The 22209-nt window shown below is 37.1% G+C and overlaps 1 protein-coding gene across 1 annotated transcript in view; it reads left to right on the top strand.

Annotated features, from left to right (window-relative positions):
• The window catches only part of igsf9a (immunoglobulin superfamily, member 9a), a 181162-nt gene that overhangs the window by 140408 nt on the left and 18545 nt on the right, over positions 1-22209 (top strand). The window contains exons 12-14 of the mRNA XM_030150820.1: positions 5086-5236; positions 5502-5613; positions 16725-16918. Of these exons, the coding sequence (XP_030006680.1) occupies positions 5086-5236; positions 5502-5613; positions 16725-16918 (457 nt within the window). The remainder of the gene's footprint in view (positions 1-5085; positions 5237-5501; positions 5614-16724; positions 16919-22209) is intronic.

The following is a 22209-nucleotide window of genomic DNA, read 5'->3' as shown; positions in this document are numbered from 1 at the left end:
CCACAGCAAAAATCCTGGCTCTCCTCTTTTTTAATCCTCTACTTAAAATTATTGGACTGTAATGGTGCTGACTTCAGTTGTAGAGAAACTTTATCAGTGCCACACACGCTGATACCAGATGCCTCCATATTTACTTCCGTAAACACAGTGCGTGCTGCGTGGTCATGTATTACGTCAGGACCTCTTTTGCGTATGCGGGTCACTTCAGGGTCGCATTCGGTTCATACTGAGAACTGATAGAAGTTGCATTTACTTTGTAATATGAACGAGCACACAAAAAAATGGATTTCACAAAAAAATCCGAATTGTGCAGTAAGGCCTGCTGAAACAACTGACTTTTGGCTTTGGGAGACCACTTTTATTTGACCAAAAATAGGTTGGGTTTTAACCAGTGTTGGGTAAATTACTTTTAAAAAGTAATTAGCTATAGCTACTAGTTACTTTCCCAAAAAAGTAATTGAATTAGTAACGGAATTACACCTTCATAAATGTAACTAGTTACCAGGGAAAGTAATTATTGCTTTACTTTTTTAAACAGAGCTTCTATACCATGACTTCGGTAAAACCAGAGTCCACCAGGGCCTAGCTTTTCCACCACATTATTGCATATCTGCATTTATAGGAAGAACATGCTCATTTATCCAGCAGCTCCACTTTTTTCAGTCACTCCTCCCTGATACAGCGGTAAATGTCTCCAGTCCAGTCAGTCGGACTCACTGATAACTCCTCCCCTAAGTTGCTGCGCACATAGCTGCGTTCAAGTGTCGTTCAGGTGGAGGCAGTGTGGACAACTCAGACTCATGGGCACACAGGTGAAGCATGAAGGCAGTGTGGGCAATCTGAATATAAGAACGGCTCGTAAACGAACGGCTCGCAATGCATCGGTTCTTATCATTCACTGAAAAGAGCCGTTCTAAAGACTCGACTTGTCCGCGAACGTCACATCTCTCGTGCCTGGCTGAGTAAGCCAGCAGGGATAACAGCTATTAGGGTTAGGTTTTGTTATCAGTGCATAGTAACACGCCACATTTCACTGCCGGTAACGGTAACGGCATTGTAACGCTTCAAATAGTAATTCATTAGATACCCATTACTGGAAAACAGTAACGGCATTAGTAACACTGTTACTTTTAACGCCGTTATTCCCAACACTAGTTTTAACTATAGACCATACCCCTATGTTCTCTGTTTATCATATTTTGAACATTAATCTAGTCACGTCAGAAGCCCTCCTTCTTGGCTTTGTCTTCGATAGGGTACGTTTTTACTGGTGTCTGTCTGGATTGGGCAGCATGCAACTATTTCCCAGTATGAATTTATCATATATAAATATGTAACTTTTGCCCAGAATATGTAAATTACTTCCCAAAGTGTCCAAAATTTCCACTCGTGTACTTTTTTGTTCACCACGTTTTGAAAACTTTCCATAGGTGTACATGTTTTTCCATGGCTGCACAAAAGGCTGCTACAAAAAAGTCAGTTACTCTGGTACTATCTTCACATTACACTAAGCATAACTTCTGGCATGCAAATGAATACAGGCGAAATATTTTGAATACAAATTGAATATTTTTTTATTTAAATACTGGTTTCTGACACCACACCAGTTAACAGATATTTATGATTATGTAAGCAGACTTGGTGTCACTTCTAAGACACTGGACTAAACAACGGTTCAGTCTGAATAATCCTATGCACTCTGTACATCTTAACAACCACCAAATGACATGTCAAGCCCTCATCAGCAGTAATTAAAGTATCTGACTCAAAACTCATAACCAGTAATTAAAATATCTGTACAAAACTAAATCTAGTGTAACACTAACGCGTCTGGTGCTTCACGTCCGACTCGGCTGAACAGTGAAGTTTCACTGGTGCTTTTCTTTTTTGGGTGCTTTCTACTTTGATTTGAAGTGACAGTTGTAGACAACAGGAAATATGAGATAGGAAGATGGGGAATGACATTCGACAAAGCTCCCCCCGGCCAGAGTTTACCGAGGACCCCCAAAGCCCGGAGACACCCACAGACTGAAAGGTCATCGTGTAAACGGCCACAGGATGGAACTGATTCTACACAGAAGACTATTCCCAAACTTAACCCATAAAGTCCCAAACAGCTACTGTCAAACCAAAATATATACTTATCTAAAATATTTAATAACGTCTCAATCATTAATCCTATCAACAGATATAAATAATTGATGTAAAATGGAGTTTGTTATCTTTTTATGGTCATCAGGTATGACCCATTTGGACGTTCAGAGGCTCCATAGTGAATGTGGAAACACCGTCACTACGGCAACACCACTGATTCACCAGTAAAACCTGGTCTGATAAATGACAGTGGATAGAAACACTTATTTTTATGTTCAGTTATTGATATCTTTGCTGAAAAATTCCCTTTTTTTCCAGTTTTCTCTTTTTCTGATATAATAACCTTCAACTTTACTCAGCTCTTTTATGAAAATCATGATCAGTGAATTAAATATAGGAAAATGCCTGATTTTCATTGAAAAAAAAACAACACAAAATACAGCTGATAATATTATAATAAGTGGCAAGAAATTACTTAGGAAATGTTAAATAGAGAGAAAAAAAAATGATTTGGGAACTGCCACAAAAGTAGCACTGGGTCATTACAGGTTAAGCCCACAAACATCTGAAATGTCCTGTTAATTTGGGTTAGGGTCGCAACAACCACTCAATGAACGGCACAATGCTTTCTTTTCTTTTTTTTTGTTTACACTTTCATATCCTGCTCAGTTCTCATGATATTTTGCAATGCAGATGTTTTTTTTCTATGTTTGGTCCCCTCATCCACATGTACACAACATTTTAGGTCCCTGCTGCTTCACTGTCATGACAGGTTAAAGCCTCTGTGTCTACTACGTCCAGTATTATCTAGTGTCCACAGGTTGAACAACAATAAGTACGGTTTGTCTGAGTTTGGACCACTTTAGACTCATTTTTATTATATTGTTAAAAAAAAAAAAAAAAAAAAAAAAAATTGGGGGGGTAAAAAAGAAATGGAGGAAGAAAATACCTGTTTAGAAAAATATCTGTTAGTTTGGACAAGGAATCCATGGTATGATTCAGACAGAAATATGCTACAAACTCCTAAAAGATGCTGAGATGGAGGTGGTCATTGTCCAGGTGGATGTAAGACAGGCATAGTTCAGGGACATCCGTAAAACACAGAATCACAGGACATTTACACAGACCCATACAAGGCTCTGAAAGGGTTAGTTTGGGTTTTTGTCCTGGTTTTATTCTGGTAAATACATGTGGATGAACCACATCTATTTAAATTAAAAATCAAACATCTAAAATTGACAGCAGTGACTGTTCTGGTATTAAAACTGAAAACCCAATGTGTCTATTTCATATTTCATCAGAGTGTGTCACATTTAGTGCAATCAAATGCAGACATGGAACATAGTGGTCATAATTACCTTTCTATAAGTGTATAATCTTGTGAAAATAAGTCTTTTTATCACCTTCAAATGGAGATGTTATATCTACAGAAATGGAATGTTGTACTGCTAAGGACTCAGAACGGAATTCTTCTTCTTTTTCTTCTTTTAATGATGGTTGTTATCCAACCTTGAGCAGTTTCACCATCTACTAATGTCTGACAGTAGATCAGAATCAGAATATTTTTTAAATCTCAGGTAGGGCTGCACGACTAATTGATTTTAAATCGAAATCGGATTTTTTAATTAGGACGATTTTTAAAAAAGGGAAATCGTAAAATCGATTTCATCTCTCTGGTGCCTGCGGGCGCGCGCTTGCGGGCTCCCGTAGGCTCCTCCTCCTATCAGTGACAGCGGTCTGTCACAGAAGTCTGTGTAGTGACCGGACTTTAAATGTGTTCATGAGCCTGCAGTACTTGTAGCAATGTAAGCCGTGGCTTCACGCACGGATCCCGCAACTGAAATAGAACTGCATGCGGATCACTCATCTTATGTTGTCCCGGATCTGTACCGTCTTCTTCCGATCCGGGTCCGGGTCTCGGGGTCATCAGCCTCAGCAGAGGAGCCCAGACAACCCTCTGCCCACACACATCCACCAGCTCCACAGATAGAATCCCTCCAGCGTGTCCTGGGTCGGTCTGTTCCACGCACAGATCCCCCAGTTTAAATAGAACCGCATGTGGATCACTCATATTAAAGTGGTCCACGCACGCACGCGCGACTGATGCCTGTCACTGACTTACATTGGTATCACTTCTGTGGGCCCAGATACCCAGAAAAAAAAAAATAAATAAAATAAATAAATAAATACATATATATATATATATATATATATATATATATATATATATATATATATATATATATATATATATATATATATATATATATACATATATAATTTTATTTTATTTTGTTTAATAATTAATTTAGTCCTCTTACTTGCTAAATTTTTCATTCACAAATGTAAGTTCTGGAACACAAAACCAAATATTATTTATTTTTTGAAAGATGTTGAACTTTATTTAAAATGCTCGTGCTACAACAGCTATTGAGCTTATTGGAAATATTGAATCAAACTCTTCGGCTACTCTTTTATTACAGTGAGCAATAAACAACCCTAGATAACAATATTCACTACATGCTCTTGGATCTACTGTGGAGAGGGGCAGCCAGTAGGAAATATTGGAGCCGACCCGGTAGAACCAATCAAGCTTTATGCACATGCTCCAAGTCTTCTCTGTTTTTGCGAGACGCCATATACAGGCCTGGCATTTGTACTACATCAGTTTCAGTGGTTTCGTGTGGACGCAGACATGTCCTGAAATGACTCTGTATTTACGTCACACTTTTTTGAAAACGACAAAGAAAAAGATTGGATAGGAAAAGATGCAGTTTCGTGTGGACATGGCCTTAGTAAAAATGTGAATTTCCCCATTTTTTGTGCTTGTAAGTGAAGTAAGGTATCACTAGATGTCACTGAATACACACTTAACCTTTTCAACTTTTGTCTTTTTTAATTTTATTTTAAAAGTCTGTAAACGGGAGAATACATTGTAAAGTCATCCTGTTTATCTGCTGTTTGTTAATGGCCTTTTTTTGGTTGGTTTAGGTTGACCTGGTTCGCCGTACATCATACTCCATAGAGCCCAACGGTTCTCTGTTGCTGCAGCCGGTTTCAAAGGACCACCAGGGGGCGTGGGAGTGCAGAGCCGCCAACCGCGTCGCCTCGGTGAAAGCTAGAACACTGGTCTTTGTCCTGGGTAAGTGTGGATTCAAGCATTCCTGTCTGACAAAAACAACAACTACTTTTCTGTTATATGATCCGCCTTCTTTCTCTTGCTTTAATGGCTTGCTTTTACCTGTTGGATCTTTTATCCTGAGCTCAGGCCCGATGCCTGTGCCTCCACTCCGCCTCCGGTGGATAAATGTAGCACATCCACACATGCCCTCTAAACTTTCCCGCCATCAGGTAGTTGAAGTTCTGGCCAAATCTCCACCAACTCCTCTGTGTTTCCCCCATTACAGGCACCAGTCCCCATGCTGCTTCCTCCCTGTCCGTCTCTCCAGGGGTGAAGCAGGCCAACGTATCCTGGGAGGCAGGCTTTGATGGAGGATCAGCACAGACATTTTCAGTTTGGTGGGTGTAAAGCCTCCCACTTTCCTCTCGGGCTGTAACCATGGCAGCCATCGACAGTGCTGGTATTACTCTATTGATCTCAAGGATGAGGGATTCATTTATCTGTTATCACTTCTTGGCAGCTACAATAAAATACAACTCTGCAGAGCACAGCTTTATAATGCAGTGGACAGGCTAGCTACAATAGGTGAGGTTTCTTTTGTAACTATAAAAGCATTTCTCATTGATTTTTAGCTTTCATATGAACATGGATGATTTGTTTATGACCTAAACAAAGAGATGATAAAGTACAGGAAGTTGAACACAAGCTAACCTTCAACTGCAGCGTCTGATCTGCAAAATGACCTTCAAAAGTCACACCAGCACTTGGAGATAAATGATTCAAAGCTCAATAATACTGATTTCAGTCCCATAATAGAATAACAAGAAGAAAATGACCAAATTAAAACAGAATAAATGGCAACGGTACGTATCATTCTATATTCTTCATCCATCAGCTCACTGACTAGATCCACTTCAGTTCTATATAAAAGGACTTCATTTGTTTCATAAATGAACGGTTAGATCTGAAATAAAAAAAAGTGTTGCTGTAATTTTAAAAGACTGTCATATAGTGAAGAACCAAATGTTTTATGGGACCAAAACAAAGAGATGGAAAATCGATGGGGGGGGGGTTGTACCTACTACTGATATACCAAACTCTCACCAGTAGGGGGCAGTCTGGTACCTGAACATACTCAGGACCAAAACCACTGACCAATCAACACTATGGGCCGGATCTACCAAAGGTTTGCATTTATAAAAACGTGTGCAAACTCATTGCACATGCAAAGAAATGTACAAACTGATTTACTAACAGTGCACATTAAGGGTTGCATCTTTCAAAGGTGCAAAATAGTGAATCTGCATCCAGTTAGCACGTTTACCACAATGAATATGCATAATGGGGTGTTTACACTCAGTTGTACGTGTGCTGGGAGGAGAAAATGTAAAGATAACAAGAAAAGCACTCGGAGAGCACAGATCTCCGCCAAAACAGATATGTGCCCCACCACCACCACCACCACCACCACCATGGATCACCACCAAAATTGAGTCATTTCTTCCTTGTGCCAGTATCAACATTTCCTGAAAATTTCATGAAAATCCATCCATAACTTTTTGAGTTATCTTGCTAACAAACAAACAAACACGCAAACACACAAAGCAAAGTGATCACAATACCTCCTGGCGGAGGTAATAATTTAGCACACACAAAGTGATTTATCAAACCCAAAAGCAATTTTGCTCAGAGAAACTGCGCCTATATTTAACTCGTCTCAAAGGGAGGAGCAAACAGCTTCGATGTGTAATTGCACACACATGGAAGTGGTTATTGTCGCAAGAAGGAGACGTCGAAATGATGAAACGAGATGCAGAGAACGCATGTTTCACCCTCGTGAACATTTTTGGAATGATCCTTTTCCAATTGATATAATGATTGTGATTAAAAATACTACAGTATGACAAAATTATGTGCGTCTGACAGTCAATCCAACAACCCCCACGGCCCCCCACCTCTAAAATGAAAAATAAATGAATGAATGAGTCATGCAATACCTTCTTTGACTAAACTCCTCCAACGTCACATTTCCTTGCATCTGGATCATTCAGCGCACTGTTACCATAAATGCTGGTGGATCCCACAGCAGTTTCTATAGCGTATTTTCTCCAGCAGCGCACACAAAACCCTCATTTAAATAGGGCGGTCTCCAAGACTTTGCACCTGTTGTAATTTGTGCACGCAATCTTTGTAAATCAGCTGCAAACCACTGTTCAACCCCACACGCAAAATTCTAGATTGCGCACGCAAATTAGTATACGCAAATTGGGATCTTAGTAGATCCCAATGTATCCACAGACCTATGTATCCACAGACTGTATCAGTCGCTGAGTAAAGTATAAAGCTCATTGTTTACACACATCTGTATTATGGGATCATAAAGTTTTTCTCCTCAAACTAAAAGTCATAAATACTTATTGTAGCAGTCTGTCAAAAAAACACTGTGTCTTATAATCTTCACCTGCTGCATCAGCTGATAGTTTATATCAGGGGTGTCCAAACTTTTTTTAAAGAGGGCCAGATCTGATAATGTGGACATTGCCAGGGGCCAGTGGTCCCTTCGGACGTTTTTTAAACAGTAAAAATTACATATAAAAGCGCTGTTCTACAACAATTTTATTTTCATTGTCACAATATCATTTTTTTAAATGGCCATGTAACCAAATCTAAGCCACTCAGGTGTGAACAAATTAAAAAAAAAAAAAAAAAAAAAACATTTCTGCCTTCCTTTCACATCTGGAGTCAGATAACATAGAACAAACTGTATGGAGTATCTGAAACGTCCAAGAAGTTGATAAAAATCTTAACCCCACATTCATTTTAAACATGACTTATATGAGTAATCATTACTCATATTTTACTCAGTAATGCAAAGTCTGTTAACATTTCAGATGAAAACATATGACTCTTACTCTTGTCTTCCACAAAATCATTCAGAAAGTAATATTTTGTGTCACATCTACAAGTACATAACACCAGCAGTTAGAGGCAACTAACCTGGCAACTTGGTAGCCTGCCTTGGAGGTGAATTCATTTAACTCCCAGGTTCACATGAAGAGTCACTGTTGTGAGTTTAAAGCAGCTTGAATTTGCTTCAATTTTTCGGAGCGCTCACTCCCTGCTAGCTTGTCGTATGCGTTAGCATGTTTAGTCTGCTAGTGTCTCTTTACATTGAATTCCTTAAACAAGGCAACAGTCTGTTGACAAATTAGGCAAACACAATCACCTCGATTTTCAGTGAAAAAAAAATTGTAATTCCCATCTCTCCTGGAAGTGGCGGCCCTCACTGTCAACTTTCGTTTTTTTATTTACAGGCGCCATGGTTAGAAATTAGCGAAAAGTGTTCACGGTAAGGTCACATAGCCAGATAGAGTTAGAGTGGTGCTGCCACCATGAGGTGAAAGGAGAAACGGCATTTTGAACCTTTTATGATTCATGTAGTCTGTTCAACAGTCCAAGCGGGCCATAAATAATACATTATAAAACCCAAGCTGTGGGCTGTATAAAATCTGACCGCGGGCTGTGATTGGCCCCCGGGCCGGACTTTGGACATGCCTGGTTTACATTGTAGCTCTGTTAGCTTAGTTCTGTTTTTAGACAGAAAACAGCCACAGTAAAACCACAAATCACCTCTGTTTTCTGTACGGTTTGTGTTGTCAGTAGCTGAACTAAACTGTACTGAACCTGTTTGGAATCGAACAAACAAGGTCAGAACTGTTACAGTTTAGTCTGAACCGTGGATCAGCAAACAGCAATTTAATAACATCACAAAATAACTTTATACCTTTATGACCCTCAGAATCAAACACCTGCAGAAACACTGCCATTTCAGCATCAAACTCCATTCTCTTCATTTAGAGCTGTGTCCAGTGGAGAAAACAACAACAGTGCTTTTAGTTTTAATGACAGTCACTTTCTGTGTTTCTCAATGGTTTTCATCCAATCTGGTCAGTCTCTAATGCTTTCTTCAAAGACCCTGTGATGTTATTTTTCCTCACCTCTATGGTTACATAAATCTCCCAGCCTTTTGCTAGAAATGAACACAGTTCATACCTTTTCAATCCAGTACATTCGTGTATTTATTTTTTTTCTAAATGCACTAATGACAATTTTAGGTCATTTCTATTTAATATTTGAAAGTAAATTTACTACATATTGCCCCTTTAAGGAGCAAACTGCAGTTATTTTGTATTGCAACATAATATCCACAAAATGAATCGCATCAGCTTTTTAAATGAACAATTGAAATCATCTTCCTCACATGTATAAAAGAAGAAGACACTGGTCTACAGAAAGTTCACTGCTTTTCTTGAAGAATGCCAATGATTATTAAGATTGCAATAGTTGCTATATATTGTTTTTTTTTTTATTACTTCAACTCATTGATTAGATTTATGGTAGCTCCGCATAAAAGTAACCAAAGCGGTTGGATAAATGGCGTACAATAAAAAAAAAAAAAAATAATAATTTCACCTTTAAAATGTTGTGAATTTCAAGAGTAAAGTAGCAAAATATTTAAAAACACAAGCAAAGCTCAAGCCTGTCAGAGTTTTACCGAAGTCCAGAACTCGGGTATATTCCAAGAAATAAAAAAAGTGTTATAGAATTAGTGTTCATCTTTCTATGGTTAAATCAAGTAAAATATGACCCATTAATTAGATATGCTCACACATAACATCTAGAAACATTAATCTTAATCACATCAGTCATTTTTGCACAACTGTTTCCATTAATAGTCACTAAATGAAAGTAACAGAAATATCTTAATGTACTTAGTCACTCAATCATATCTTAGAAATCATAATTAAGAAGTATAATAGTGTTGTGGTCGAGTCATAAATTGTAAAGAAACTGTCTTATATTATTAAAATGAGTTTAAAGGCTTTAGATTGATGTTTTGTCTAATAAAGAGAATGTATTTTTAAGAGTGCAAGAACTGCTCACATTACAAAGAATAGTGGTACAAACGCTCGTCTTAATCGCAGTGCAACCTGGGAAAATCTGCATCAAATGGAGATGAGTTGAGCTATCTTAATCCTTGAGTGGGAACTGGGGTGTCGCAGCAGCAGAAAGCAGCGTTGAAAAAAATAGAAATCACATTAAAAAAAGGTTAAAAATAGATCAGCTAATATCAGCGTAAACAAACTCCCAGACACACTTGCTATTTTTACGAAAAACAAAAGATCAACACTTCGCTTGTTTATTTTCAGCACTCTACCAGGATATAAGGTGAACATTTTCCTATTGACATTTCAATGAGCAGTCAACCCTGTTTGCACTTTGTGACTTCAGTAAAGTGCTTGGGAATATAATTATGATTCACTTTGTTAGGAAAGCTCTATGAACCATGATTCATAGATTCATAGATGATTCACATTTGCAATAAAAGTAGTGACTGAAGAGGCTGCGGCGGAAGGAAAGTACTTGTGTATTCCTGCCTACGTTCTGATCAGTGTAAACCAATTATTCCCAATCAGCTGAGTGTTTGCCCCAGGGTGACTAATGCAGATGGTAGGGGGCATTTGAACAGTAGATTTAATAAAAACATATATACACACACACACACACACACACACACACACACACACACACACACACATATTAATCTACATGTTGCAGCTGAATACATAAAAACTAGTTAGAGGGTCACTAGAAAAGCTGTAATGAATGTTATATATTATGTTAAAAGTAATAGATGAATTATAAAAAAGACATTGATAATAGATAAATGTTCACAGTGTGAGCTCACATAAATAATAAAACAAAAGCATGTATAATCAGCTTTAAATGTAGACAATGAATCATAGTTTATTTGGTTAAAATATTGTAAAAAAAAAAATAAATAAATAAAAATGTTAGTGTCTGTAGTCTATATTCACTCAATCTTATCTAATGGCTATGGGGTAAAACCAGATAAAATATAATTTAATTGTTTTTCTGTTAAAAACCAGAAGCACATGATTTGTTTTTAATTGCATGATACTAATAACCCAACATCTATTTCCATACAGTTATTTTAATGCAGATTTCCATTTTTTGTATTAAAAAAACCTAAGGGGGAAATGTCAAAATGTGCAAAAACATGAGAGAAAAGCGATTCAGTGGATAAATGATGATGCACAGGAACAGTTTGTGTGGATCCATGGGGAGACGGTGCAGTATAATGTAAATTTAACATTAAATCAACTGAAACATCACCATTTATGAAGAGCAGCAGAGATGGATTTTGACAAAAGTGTTGATATATTGTAGAAAACTTCTGAAACAACCTTTATGAGTGAGAAACATTAGATATTGGCAGACGGCTTAGTAGAAAAAGATAATAATAATAATAAAAAAAAAGCTTTGGTTTTGAGACAGACCTTTCAGCCAGGGGTTATTTTATGAAATACTACACAGTTTAACAATCCACTTTTAACTAAACTTATGTCAGAAAAACATAGAGTTGTGATTAAAACATGCAATTACAAACTAAACCTGATTCTCATCTGCATTAACAACCGACTAATATTCACATAATAATGGAAAATGAGACAATATTTGAAATGCATTGGATGAAAACCCGACAAATATCACAATTATCTCTCAGACCAAATGTAATCTCATATATTGAGGAGGAAAAAAAAATCATTCCAGCTGTTTTTATTTGCATACATAAAAATTAAATGAGAGGACACATCAAAATAAATAAATAAAATAAATAAAACTTGAAATATCACAATGTTTTTGTGTCTGCATATGTGGATCAATAAGGAAACTCAAATTTTTCACTAAAAAAAACAAAAAATATTACCTTTTTTTTAGAGGGAAAAAAATTAGTGAAACCTGATGCTCATCTGCTTAAACCACTGCCTAATATTCACATAACAGTAATGGAAATTGACATAAAATGTACAATACATTGGGTGAAAACCTGACAAATATCACAATTATCTCTCAGAATAAATGTAATCTCATATATTGAAGAGGAAAAAATATAGTTCCAGCTGTTTTACTTGCATGCATGAAAACTAAATGTGCTGATACACCAAATAAATATATAAAAACATCTAAATAAATACACAAATGAATAAAACTTGAAATATCACCAAGTCTTTATGCTTGATAGAGGTCTGGATCAATAACGAAACTCAAATTTGTAACTAAAGAACCATACATTTTTATCTTATTTTTAGAGGGAAAGGCAGCAACAAATGTTGGAGAAAAGCTTTAACTAAGTCTGCCTTTAAACGTGATGAAAATCCTCAGTTTTCACTTTCAATGTGCCTTTTTGCAGATTTTCTGAAATTTCAGCTGAAATGCATGATACATGTAGATGAAAACCTACCTACAGTCTTTGAGAGACTTAGATTTTGCTCTGAGTATTATTTGCATTATTTTACATACCACTTCTAATCATATCACTGCGAGGGAATGTAATATGATTCATTAGTATGATCATAGTTACAGGCATTAATAAAGATAATATCTGTAATGGTTTCTGATATCTCTATATTATTTTCCATTAAATTGGACTGAACGATTCATTATTTTTGTTGAATGAAAAGTGTACATTTCAGAAAGCACTCATTTATAAGTATCAGGTAACTTTAAGTCGTCTGATGTAATTTAACCTCTCTACATTTTAATAGATTAACTTACCTCTGGGTTATCATCTTATCTTATTCTCTGTGCAACACCGCATAAAATGAGGCTGAATTAGACTTAATGGTAGCCAAGGCTACAAGATACAGTTGAAATCTAGCTTCGGGTGGTAACAAATACAACTAATCAAAGAAACTGCAATAAGCCCTCCACCCGACTGTAACGAATGGAGAAAAACAATATTAATATTCCAGGCAAATAACTGAAATAAATTCCAAAAGGATAAATTATATAATAAATCACCAAAGTAAACAAAGGGCTTTGAGTTGGAGATGAGTTTTATATCTGTCAAACACTGTAGGAGAGAAAACTTCCAATAATACAGAGCAGACGTAACATGTCGAAGTCTAACATTTCATCATTTGTATTATAAAAATGCTAATAAGGGAAAAAAAATGGTATTGAAATGATTATTAAGTCCTGCATTACTCTCTCAGAGTGAGTTTCACAGTAATAACAGGTTCATTTAATTATCCCACATATTACACAGCCTTTTATTAGACACATTTTAATTTTTCTGGTCATTATCATTGTTGTGCAGGCAAGTGTCAGAAACTAAAGGATATGTAATTAACCATAATGTAAAGTAGCAAATAGTTATATTTTAGTGGCTATGAGCAGTGAATGTTGGACATAAACAGTTAAATAAACTATAATTTGACTTATTTCAGAAGCATTAAAATTACTTCTATGTTTTATTTGTTTTTACAGATGCACAGATGTAAAAGAACGGAATAAATCAGATTAACAGGTGTACATGCACAAAGATAGCAGAGTATTGGGGAGAAATACAGATGTGTTAATCTGATTTTTACCTCTGCCAAGGAGGTTATGTTTTCATCGTGGTTTGTCTGTCTGTCTGTTTGTCAGTTTGTCTGTTAGCAAGATAACTCAAAAAGTTATGGATGGATTTTCAGGAAATTTGCAGGAAATGTTAGTACTGGCACAAGAAACAAATGATTAAATTTTGGTGGTGATTGAGGGGGCTGATCTGCCTTGGTGGAGGTCTGCCCTCTCCGAGTGCTTTTCTAGTTCATATTCAGATTACTGCTGTTATCAGATGAAACATCAGATTATACTGTTTACATGAGGATTTACCGACCTGTGCCCTCGGTGCTGCGCCCCCACGTTTGAACATGTAAAATGTTGAAGGGAACATAATTGCTCTTGCTGGGATTCAAACCCTGGTCTCCTGCTTCATAGACTGTAACAGTGGTCCCCAACCTTTTTTGTACACGGACCGGTTTCATGCATGAAAATTTTCCATGACCAGTAAGAGGTGCGGGGGTTCCAATAACAAAAAACTTTGTCAGTTCAGAGCATGTGATCTGAAACACTTACACTGTATATCAGACAGTTACAATGATTCTACAGTATAATATCAACTCACCCTAATGCAGAACCAGTGGAACCCTGGACTTGTTTCCCTGCAACTAGACGGTCCCATCTGGGGCTGATGGGAGACACACAGTCCAGGTGTGTTCCGTAGATCCAGTCTACTACTTGGTAATTCATCATCGCACAAAACCCAGCCACACAAAGATATGAGGTTGGAAACAGAAGAAGGACTTTCAGGGCTTTTGTGGCGACATCTGCATATTCTGCTTTGACTTTAATCCAGAATGCACAGAGGTCTGAAGTTGTCTCAAACATGGATTGATGTGCCGGAGCAGTTTGGAGGCACTTGTGTGTCACCTGTTGTGATGGACCTATAACTTAGGCAGGCATCCTGATATTTCCTTCTAAATGCAGCTTTCTGTTTGCAGGCAGTCTGTGACCCTTCTGCAGCACCATCGTTTCCTCATTTCTTCCTGAAAAAGTTCTCCTGTGAATTTTGTTTGTGGCTCATTTCTTTATCTTGTGTTACTACTGATTCATGAAATGGCGCACCAGAGTCTAGTGGTTGTGAGGCGAGGGCAGAAACGGTTGCTTTTCAAAATAAAATTTCCGGAAGACTAATGGAAAAACTTGCTTTAATATTAACCACAATTTTTGTTTTTCTTTGCGGTCCGGTACCAAATGATCCATGGATCTGGGGTTGGGGACCACTGGCCTGTAGTGTCACCTACTGAGCTGTCTGTCCACTTGTACTTTGAGATGCAAATTTATGCGTCCCAAGGCTCTCCTATCTTTTGTATTGATGGGGGGGGGTCTACTGTGCATGCACCATTTAAAACCAGTCTATATGGTAAAGGAAATTAAATCTAAACTAGACTAAAGTCTAATCATGAAGAGACATCTGTCCATTCAAGCAGCATTTGGGTTTGCATGAAAAACAAACAGGCAGCCACAGAAGGTACAGGATGTATTATTACACAATGGGAACTATATGACTGCATGGACTGAATATTGAATATGTTTGAGTTCACAGTAACACAGCCAGTGACTGAGTGAATCACACAAAGTTGTCGAACATATACTTATATCTCTACTGTATTCTTTTGTTTCTAATTATAGATTAATTGGAATGAGCGCAATCTTAACAAGTGGTACCAGGCACAACAAATCCCTGCCTCTTGCATGTATTGTAGCTTATTTTGGCATCAATCCAACTGATGTCATCACGTCTATGCATGTGGTGATGTCAGCATATCAATTGAATCAATATATGTGCCAAGTTTGAAGTAAATTGAAACAAAGTGGATGTTTTTACAGACATTTGAAATTTTGCCCATTATAAGTAAATGGGGAAAAAGAAAAGATTTAAAAAATCATAAAACATTAGAACTTTGACCTACTGTCCCCAAAATGTAATGACATCTATTCTGGGTCACTGGCAATCTATAAACCCAATGTGATATGAATTCAACCAATAAATTTGCTCCTAGAGCACAGGTGTCAAACATGCGTCCCGGGGGCCAAAACTGGCCTGCCAAAGGTTCCAGTCTGGCCGGTGGGATGAATTTGCAAAGTGCAAAATGCAAAAATTACCCTGAAGACATTAACATTCAAGGGCATCAAACTCAAAAATAATAGCATAATAACCTAGAAATAATGACTCCAAATTTTCTTCTTAGTTTAATGTGAAAAAAATAATATGACATTATGCCTCTAAATAATGGCAACACCATTTTTTTTCCTGTTTGATTTATTACAAAGAACATTAAATTCTGATATCCTTTAACAACACATTGTCAATAACCTGAACAAATATGAACAACTTGAAATGTCTAAAGAAAAGTAAGTGCAATTTTTACAATATTCCGCCTGTTTTGTGTCTTGGTAGATCTGATGTGCAATGCACATGTATAAATCATAAGTTGAGGCGTAATATTGATAAAATTGTACTTGCTTTTCATCAGAAATTTCAGTTTTTTTCCAGTTAATCACATCTTTTTTGTTTTGGATAGAAATAGTTTCATCATTTAAAGTTATTTTCTAGCACTAAAAAATTTGGAGTTCTCATTATTTATAGGCTATTATGCTATTATTTTACTGGTCTGGCCCACTGGAGATCAAATTGGGCTGAATGTGGCCCCTGAAAGAAAATGAGTTTGACACCCCTGTCCTAGAGTTTTAACAAACAAACAAGAGTATTAGTGTGTAAACGGGGTCAGTATCTTCCACCATTGTTCTTAAAGGGGATGAGGTTTCTGCTGCCCATGAGGTCAAATAATCATTCTGTATAAAACCGTCATGTAGATCTTTGGCTGCGGTAGAATCATGAAAATCACCATAATTGGAGTTGTAAGCTCTCTGTGCACCACCACAGATACATCAGTGCTGTCTCTGCTACAGAATCTGGAGCTGATGATGAGTATGAATGATTAATGAAACCTACTTTTCTGTCATGTTTCATAAAAGCAGACTCCCAGAATTCCCTGCCGCTCTTTTGTTCTCACTCCATCACTCTCCATCTCTACAGGGTGAAGAAGATTTCAGCGAGTGATAATGATGTGGGGAAGCAGGACTGGTTTTCTGTTCCTGTGTTGTCGTCCTCCGGTACCAGTCTGCAGGTGACGGGCCTGGAACCGGCCACCGAATACCAGTTCAGCGTCCTGTCGCACAACAAAATGGGCACGGGGCCCTTCAGCGAGATTGTCGCCGCTCGGACCCTGGGTTGGTACCAACACTCAGTCTACCAATTAACATCACTGTCAAATCCAATTTTTACTCAATAAAATATCAAAAATACAGCAAAAAGCCCCTGTTAATAGCAGACGCCCAAGACTCATATTTAAGTGATGAGGCAAAAAAACCAGCAGCACAACATTAAACAAAATGACTGGCAGATAAACACAGTTGGCTTCTTAAAATAAAGTCCTAAAAGACAGTGAATTATTGAGTAAAACGAGGCCTAAACTGGTATATAAATGTGTTAAATCAATAATTCACAAGTCTTAATATTGCATAGATGTGGACTTTATTTCTGTTTTCGCTGACATTGCATCAAAAATAATTGTCAAAGTCTCAAAATAGTTGGTTAAGTCTGTTTTTAACATGAAGTGATGATACCAAGCAGGATAGTGGAGCAGTTCGAGCAAATACACCAGGAAGCACAAACAGAACATATGACAGGGTGCAAAAACCTGCCAAGACAACCTGCCAACAGACGCCAGGAAGATAATGAACATCATGTTTTTCATTGGAACAAAAAGTCATGTTTTATGTCTTCACTGGTATAAAAACAGCTGGATGCAGCTACGAGAAATGACATATTTGATCACTTTACTTGATGGCTTCTATTTTAATGCCATCACCTGGTTGCTTCCTCTGCTCTGGTTTAATGGTATGAGTCAGCAGCACCAACTGTTAATCATGTACTTTTTAACTATCGAAGTCCAAGACCATCAGCTGTGGTTTAAATGGTTATTTTTCAGAAATGTTCAATAATCCACACATATGCTTTTAACAAGAAAAGCACTCGGAGAGCACAGACCTCCACCAAGACAGATCTGCTCCCCCGATCAACACCAAAATTTAATCATTTCTTCCTTGTGCCAGTGTCAACATTTCCTGAAAATTTCAGGAAAATCTGTCCATAACTTTTTGAGTTATCTTGCTAACAAACAAACAAACACGCACGCAAACACACAAAGCAAAGTGATCACAATACCTCCTGGCGGAGGTAATAAAGTAAAGAGTGAAGAGTTCAATCAAAAACTTCTGCAGTAAATTTTAAAGAAAAAAAAAAAAAAACTTACTATAGGTTTTGTGACTTTAAATGAAATGTAGGTACTCCTGAATCGGTTGATGTTTGACTTCATATTCAGACTGATACTATAGAAATATTTTAGACTATTATATTTATTTACTAACACTTACTATACCAGTGTTTCCCAGCCAGTGTGCCGTGGCACATAAGTGTGCCGTGAGAAATCTTCAGGTGTGCCATGGAAGATTATCCAATTTCAGCTGATTGGTACTGTCAGCGAGCAGCGGGATATAGATCCATATGACTGCTCACACTAACGATCCATTCTACGACAACAGTGTCCTGTTTCCCTGTGCAAATCAAAAGTGAAATTGAACCGACCCGATGCGGTGCGTTCTGTTGATAAAGCCCCCCTCACTACTGATGCGCGGATTAGCGGGTTACCCACGAACACCTCACGGTGAACAACTTCGAAGTGTGCTCCATCACAAACAATCAATTTGTTTACATATATTTTAACCATTTTCCATTATGTACTTTTGGATTCTTATACATGAAAGAACCACTGCCAATAGTGACATAAAATGATCAAGAAAATTAATGATATATAAATTTATTTAGTTGTTTTCTGGCTACATGAAAAGCAGACACAACTTCATTCATGAATACTTTCTCTTTACAAAAACTAAAAAGTCTCCAGAGGAGTAATCTTGATTTTGTGATGTTTCAGAATTTTCAGAAAGCTTAATTAATTCATTTAATCTAATATATTGACCAACCCTAGAGGAAAAAATATTAAATTGCAATTACTGATATAACAATCCATCATCAAATTGATTTCCATTGTTTATAGTTAATATCTGGGCTAACTGTCCCTAGTGCATATTTTTCTTCGCTTCTATCCACTGTAAAGTTGCTCTTCAAAAAAAAAAAAAAAAAAAAAAAGGCTTCCACCAAACTTGCTTCAAGCTGCACAAACACAGCTGGATAAATATGCTGCAGCTCTACTTTCTTTACTCTTTTTTTTTTTTTTTTTTTGCAGCGAGCAAGGTGTAAAACATCCCAAAATTGCGCCAGTGCTTTTGTTGGATGAAATAACAGATGTTGCCAGCAGCAGATTATATCACCTGGGGCAAATGGTGCCACATTTTGGGAAATACACTTTCAAGATCAATGTCTAGTGTGTACAGAGCCAGAGGTGGAGGTAAGATAGATGTACATAACTTGGCCAAAAAGAAAAGTCACCACCCGGATTTAACTCCAAAAAGTTCAGATCTTTCCATTTGATATTTACTGCAGGGATTAATATGTTTCAGTTCTTTAACCCTTTAACTGATGCAGTGAGGACCTTCTCATTTCTTCAGCAACCTTCGGTTTGATAAAGAGCATAAAGACTGGACTGTGTTTCAATGGAAAAAGGTCATGTGGTCTGATGAGTCCAGACTGACCCTGCTTCAGAGTGATGGATGCATCTGGGTAAAGTGATTGCCCATCATGCCCAGTGCCTATAGTACACGCCTGTGGAGTCAGTGTTATGATATCGGGTTGATTCAGTTTGTCAGGTCAAGGTTCAGGAGCATTATGTGTCCATAAAATGAGGTCAGCTGAACCTGAATATACTGAATGACCAGGTCTGAACCTCAGTTGATTTCTCTCTATGCTGACGACACTTTCATATTTGAATATAACAATATCAGGATTCATCAGGCTTTATTGTGAAAGAGTGGTTCAGGAGCATGAGACATCATTTTTACAGATAGATTGGAGACCACAGAGTCCAGACCTGAACCCCATTTAGGATCTTTGGGATGATGGAGAAGACTTTCCAGTGTCTCCAGAAGGTTTTCAGATCCCTTTAATTTCTCTGTAGTTTACAATGCTATGGTCTTATTTAAAGCTGCGGGAGACTTTCGTTACCAATTTTTCATCAAATCTGTAAAACCCAAGTCATAGCCTAAGTATCACGAATCTGTAAGTCTTTCCGTGATTACACACCTGAATCTCTTGCCTCACAGTGAACAACAATTTCAAAGTGTACTACACCATAGACAAACCATTTGTTTACATACATTTTATCGATTTTCATTATGTACTTTTGGCTTCATGGCAGTTTTGTTTCTTTTACATGTTTACTGATTTGAGGTACTGTTTTCTGAAACTACTCGACTCATCTGCTGTCGATCGGCAAAATTAATGAGCCACTAACAAATTCCACTAATATTGGAGACAAAGTAGCCGGTAGGTAACTCGGGCATCTTTGGAATTTTATTGTGACATGCATTATGGGAAGTGGAGGTTCACACAGCCGCCAGGCAGCAGCAGCGGCAGTGCTGCCATATGATATCATATGGCTGCAACAAACACGACGTGGAAACGGCTGGAGCTCCACTTTCCACTTTAAACATATGTTGGATGATTTTCTTTTTTTCCCCTAAATCAAAAAATAGTATTAAACTAAACTTTTTAGTGGCACTGTGGTCCGACTCTCCAGCTTCAATACAAGATCCTGGCGAAACATTAATGCAACTATAGATAAAAAATAAATCTTGTGCCATTCAAGATTATAATAGTTTTGGATTTTTCATTTTAGTTTAGTTTTATTTAGTTTTGACTTTTTTTTTCTCTAATTCAGTTCATTTTAAATAGTTTTTAGAGCAGGTTTGCTAGTTTTAATTAGTTTTTGTTTTTTTTCTAAATGCTTAGTTTTAGTTTAGTTCTAGTATTAGTTTTAGTTGTTTTGTAACTTTTATCTTCCTCCCCGTCGAATTCAAATAAATCCCAGACAGGACTCTACTGCTTTCTCCCAAATTTAGTCTCCATGTTTCCAGGTAGACTCTAAGCCACAAGTGACTAGAAGTGACGAGAAGTGACGAGAAGTGACGAGAAGTGACGAGAAGTGACGAGAAGTGACGGACCGTGACATAACGTATGGTGTCACCAGCTAAAATTGCTCAAGTGAAATAAATCGATTTCATATCAATCCAACATTGACAAAGACGAAAACGAAGGGAATTTCATCCATAATTTTTATATATTTTAGTTAGTTTTGTAAGCACAAAATAGTTTCAGTTAGTTATTGTTTTTTTTTCTTTTAATTATAGTTTTTATTTATTTGAGTTAATGAAAATGTTTTTTCAATTCCAGTGTTCGTCATTTTGTTAGTTTTTGATAACGACAATAACCTTGGTGGCATTACACAGGCTTACTGAAATGATCACCACGGTTAATGCATCAAGGCTGAAGGCGATGCTGCTGCAGAGGTTTGGTTAGGGTTTTTTTTTTTTTTTCCACTGACCTGTTTTCTCATGTTTCCAGAGCTCATGATTCACAACTTAAACTCTACACACATTCAATTAATCCTTAAGGAGGTCAGGTCATGTTTATTTTTTTGTTCCTGAAGGTAGAACTGGATTGCATCTATCCAGGCAACACAGACAGTACAATCAAATAATACACTCAAGATGATAAACTGTACTTATTACATATTCCAGTTATGCATCTTGACACTTTTCCTTGGAGATCAGCAGCTGCAGTGTAACATCTTGGTCTACACTTGAACCAAACACTTAAACTCCAGTCGCTAATCTGTTGAACTACATATTATTTCCAGTCGGAGTCAATATTTTCACTTGGGAAAGACTAATATCAACTATCAGCCAATATCTGCACCAACTGATTCAGATACTTAGCAAAAAGAGTCATCAGTTCTAGTTAACTGGCTAAACTAATAAACTAGTGTCTCTAAACAAATACATTTCTTTCATTTTCACCCAGGACCAAAAATCATCCATTAAACTGGACTGATTAGTATCATTGCAACATTTCTGATCAAATAACCAGGATCTAGTTTCAACACGCTGAACAATTACGATAGAAAAGACAAAAACAGAGGAAATGTAATAAAATAAATAACCAATTATAGATCAGGGGATTTTGGAGCAAATGAACATGTACTTTATTAAATTCCTGAGTACAAAGACCAATGTTTCAGTTTGTTAATGTGTGTGTTCGATGCTCTTTGGAAGCCCATGTGTAGGAGATTAGAGAGAAACAACCCTCAGCAAAAAAGAACAGCCCTGTTTTTCTGCTATGGTTCAACATTTCCAATTCAAAGCCTGGAGAAAATCAAACCTGTTTTTTTTTTAACTTGCTGTTCACTTTTGAGCTTGTTTTTCAGTAGTGGAGTCTTCAAAGGTGTAGTCATCACTGTACAGATATCTACGGTCTGTCTGAAAGCACATATATTCACCAGGGT

Source organism: Sphaeramia orbicularis, chromosome 12, assembly GCF_902148855.1.
Source record: "Sphaeramia orbicularis chromosome 12, fSphaOr1.1, whole genome shotgun sequence".
Taxonomy (NCBI): Eukaryota; Metazoa; Chordata; class Actinopteri; order Kurtiformes; family Apogonidae; genus Sphaeramia; species Sphaeramia orbicularis.
The sequence above is the reverse complement of the archived record's forward strand: the minus strand, read 5'-3'. Positions and strand labels throughout refer to the sequence as shown.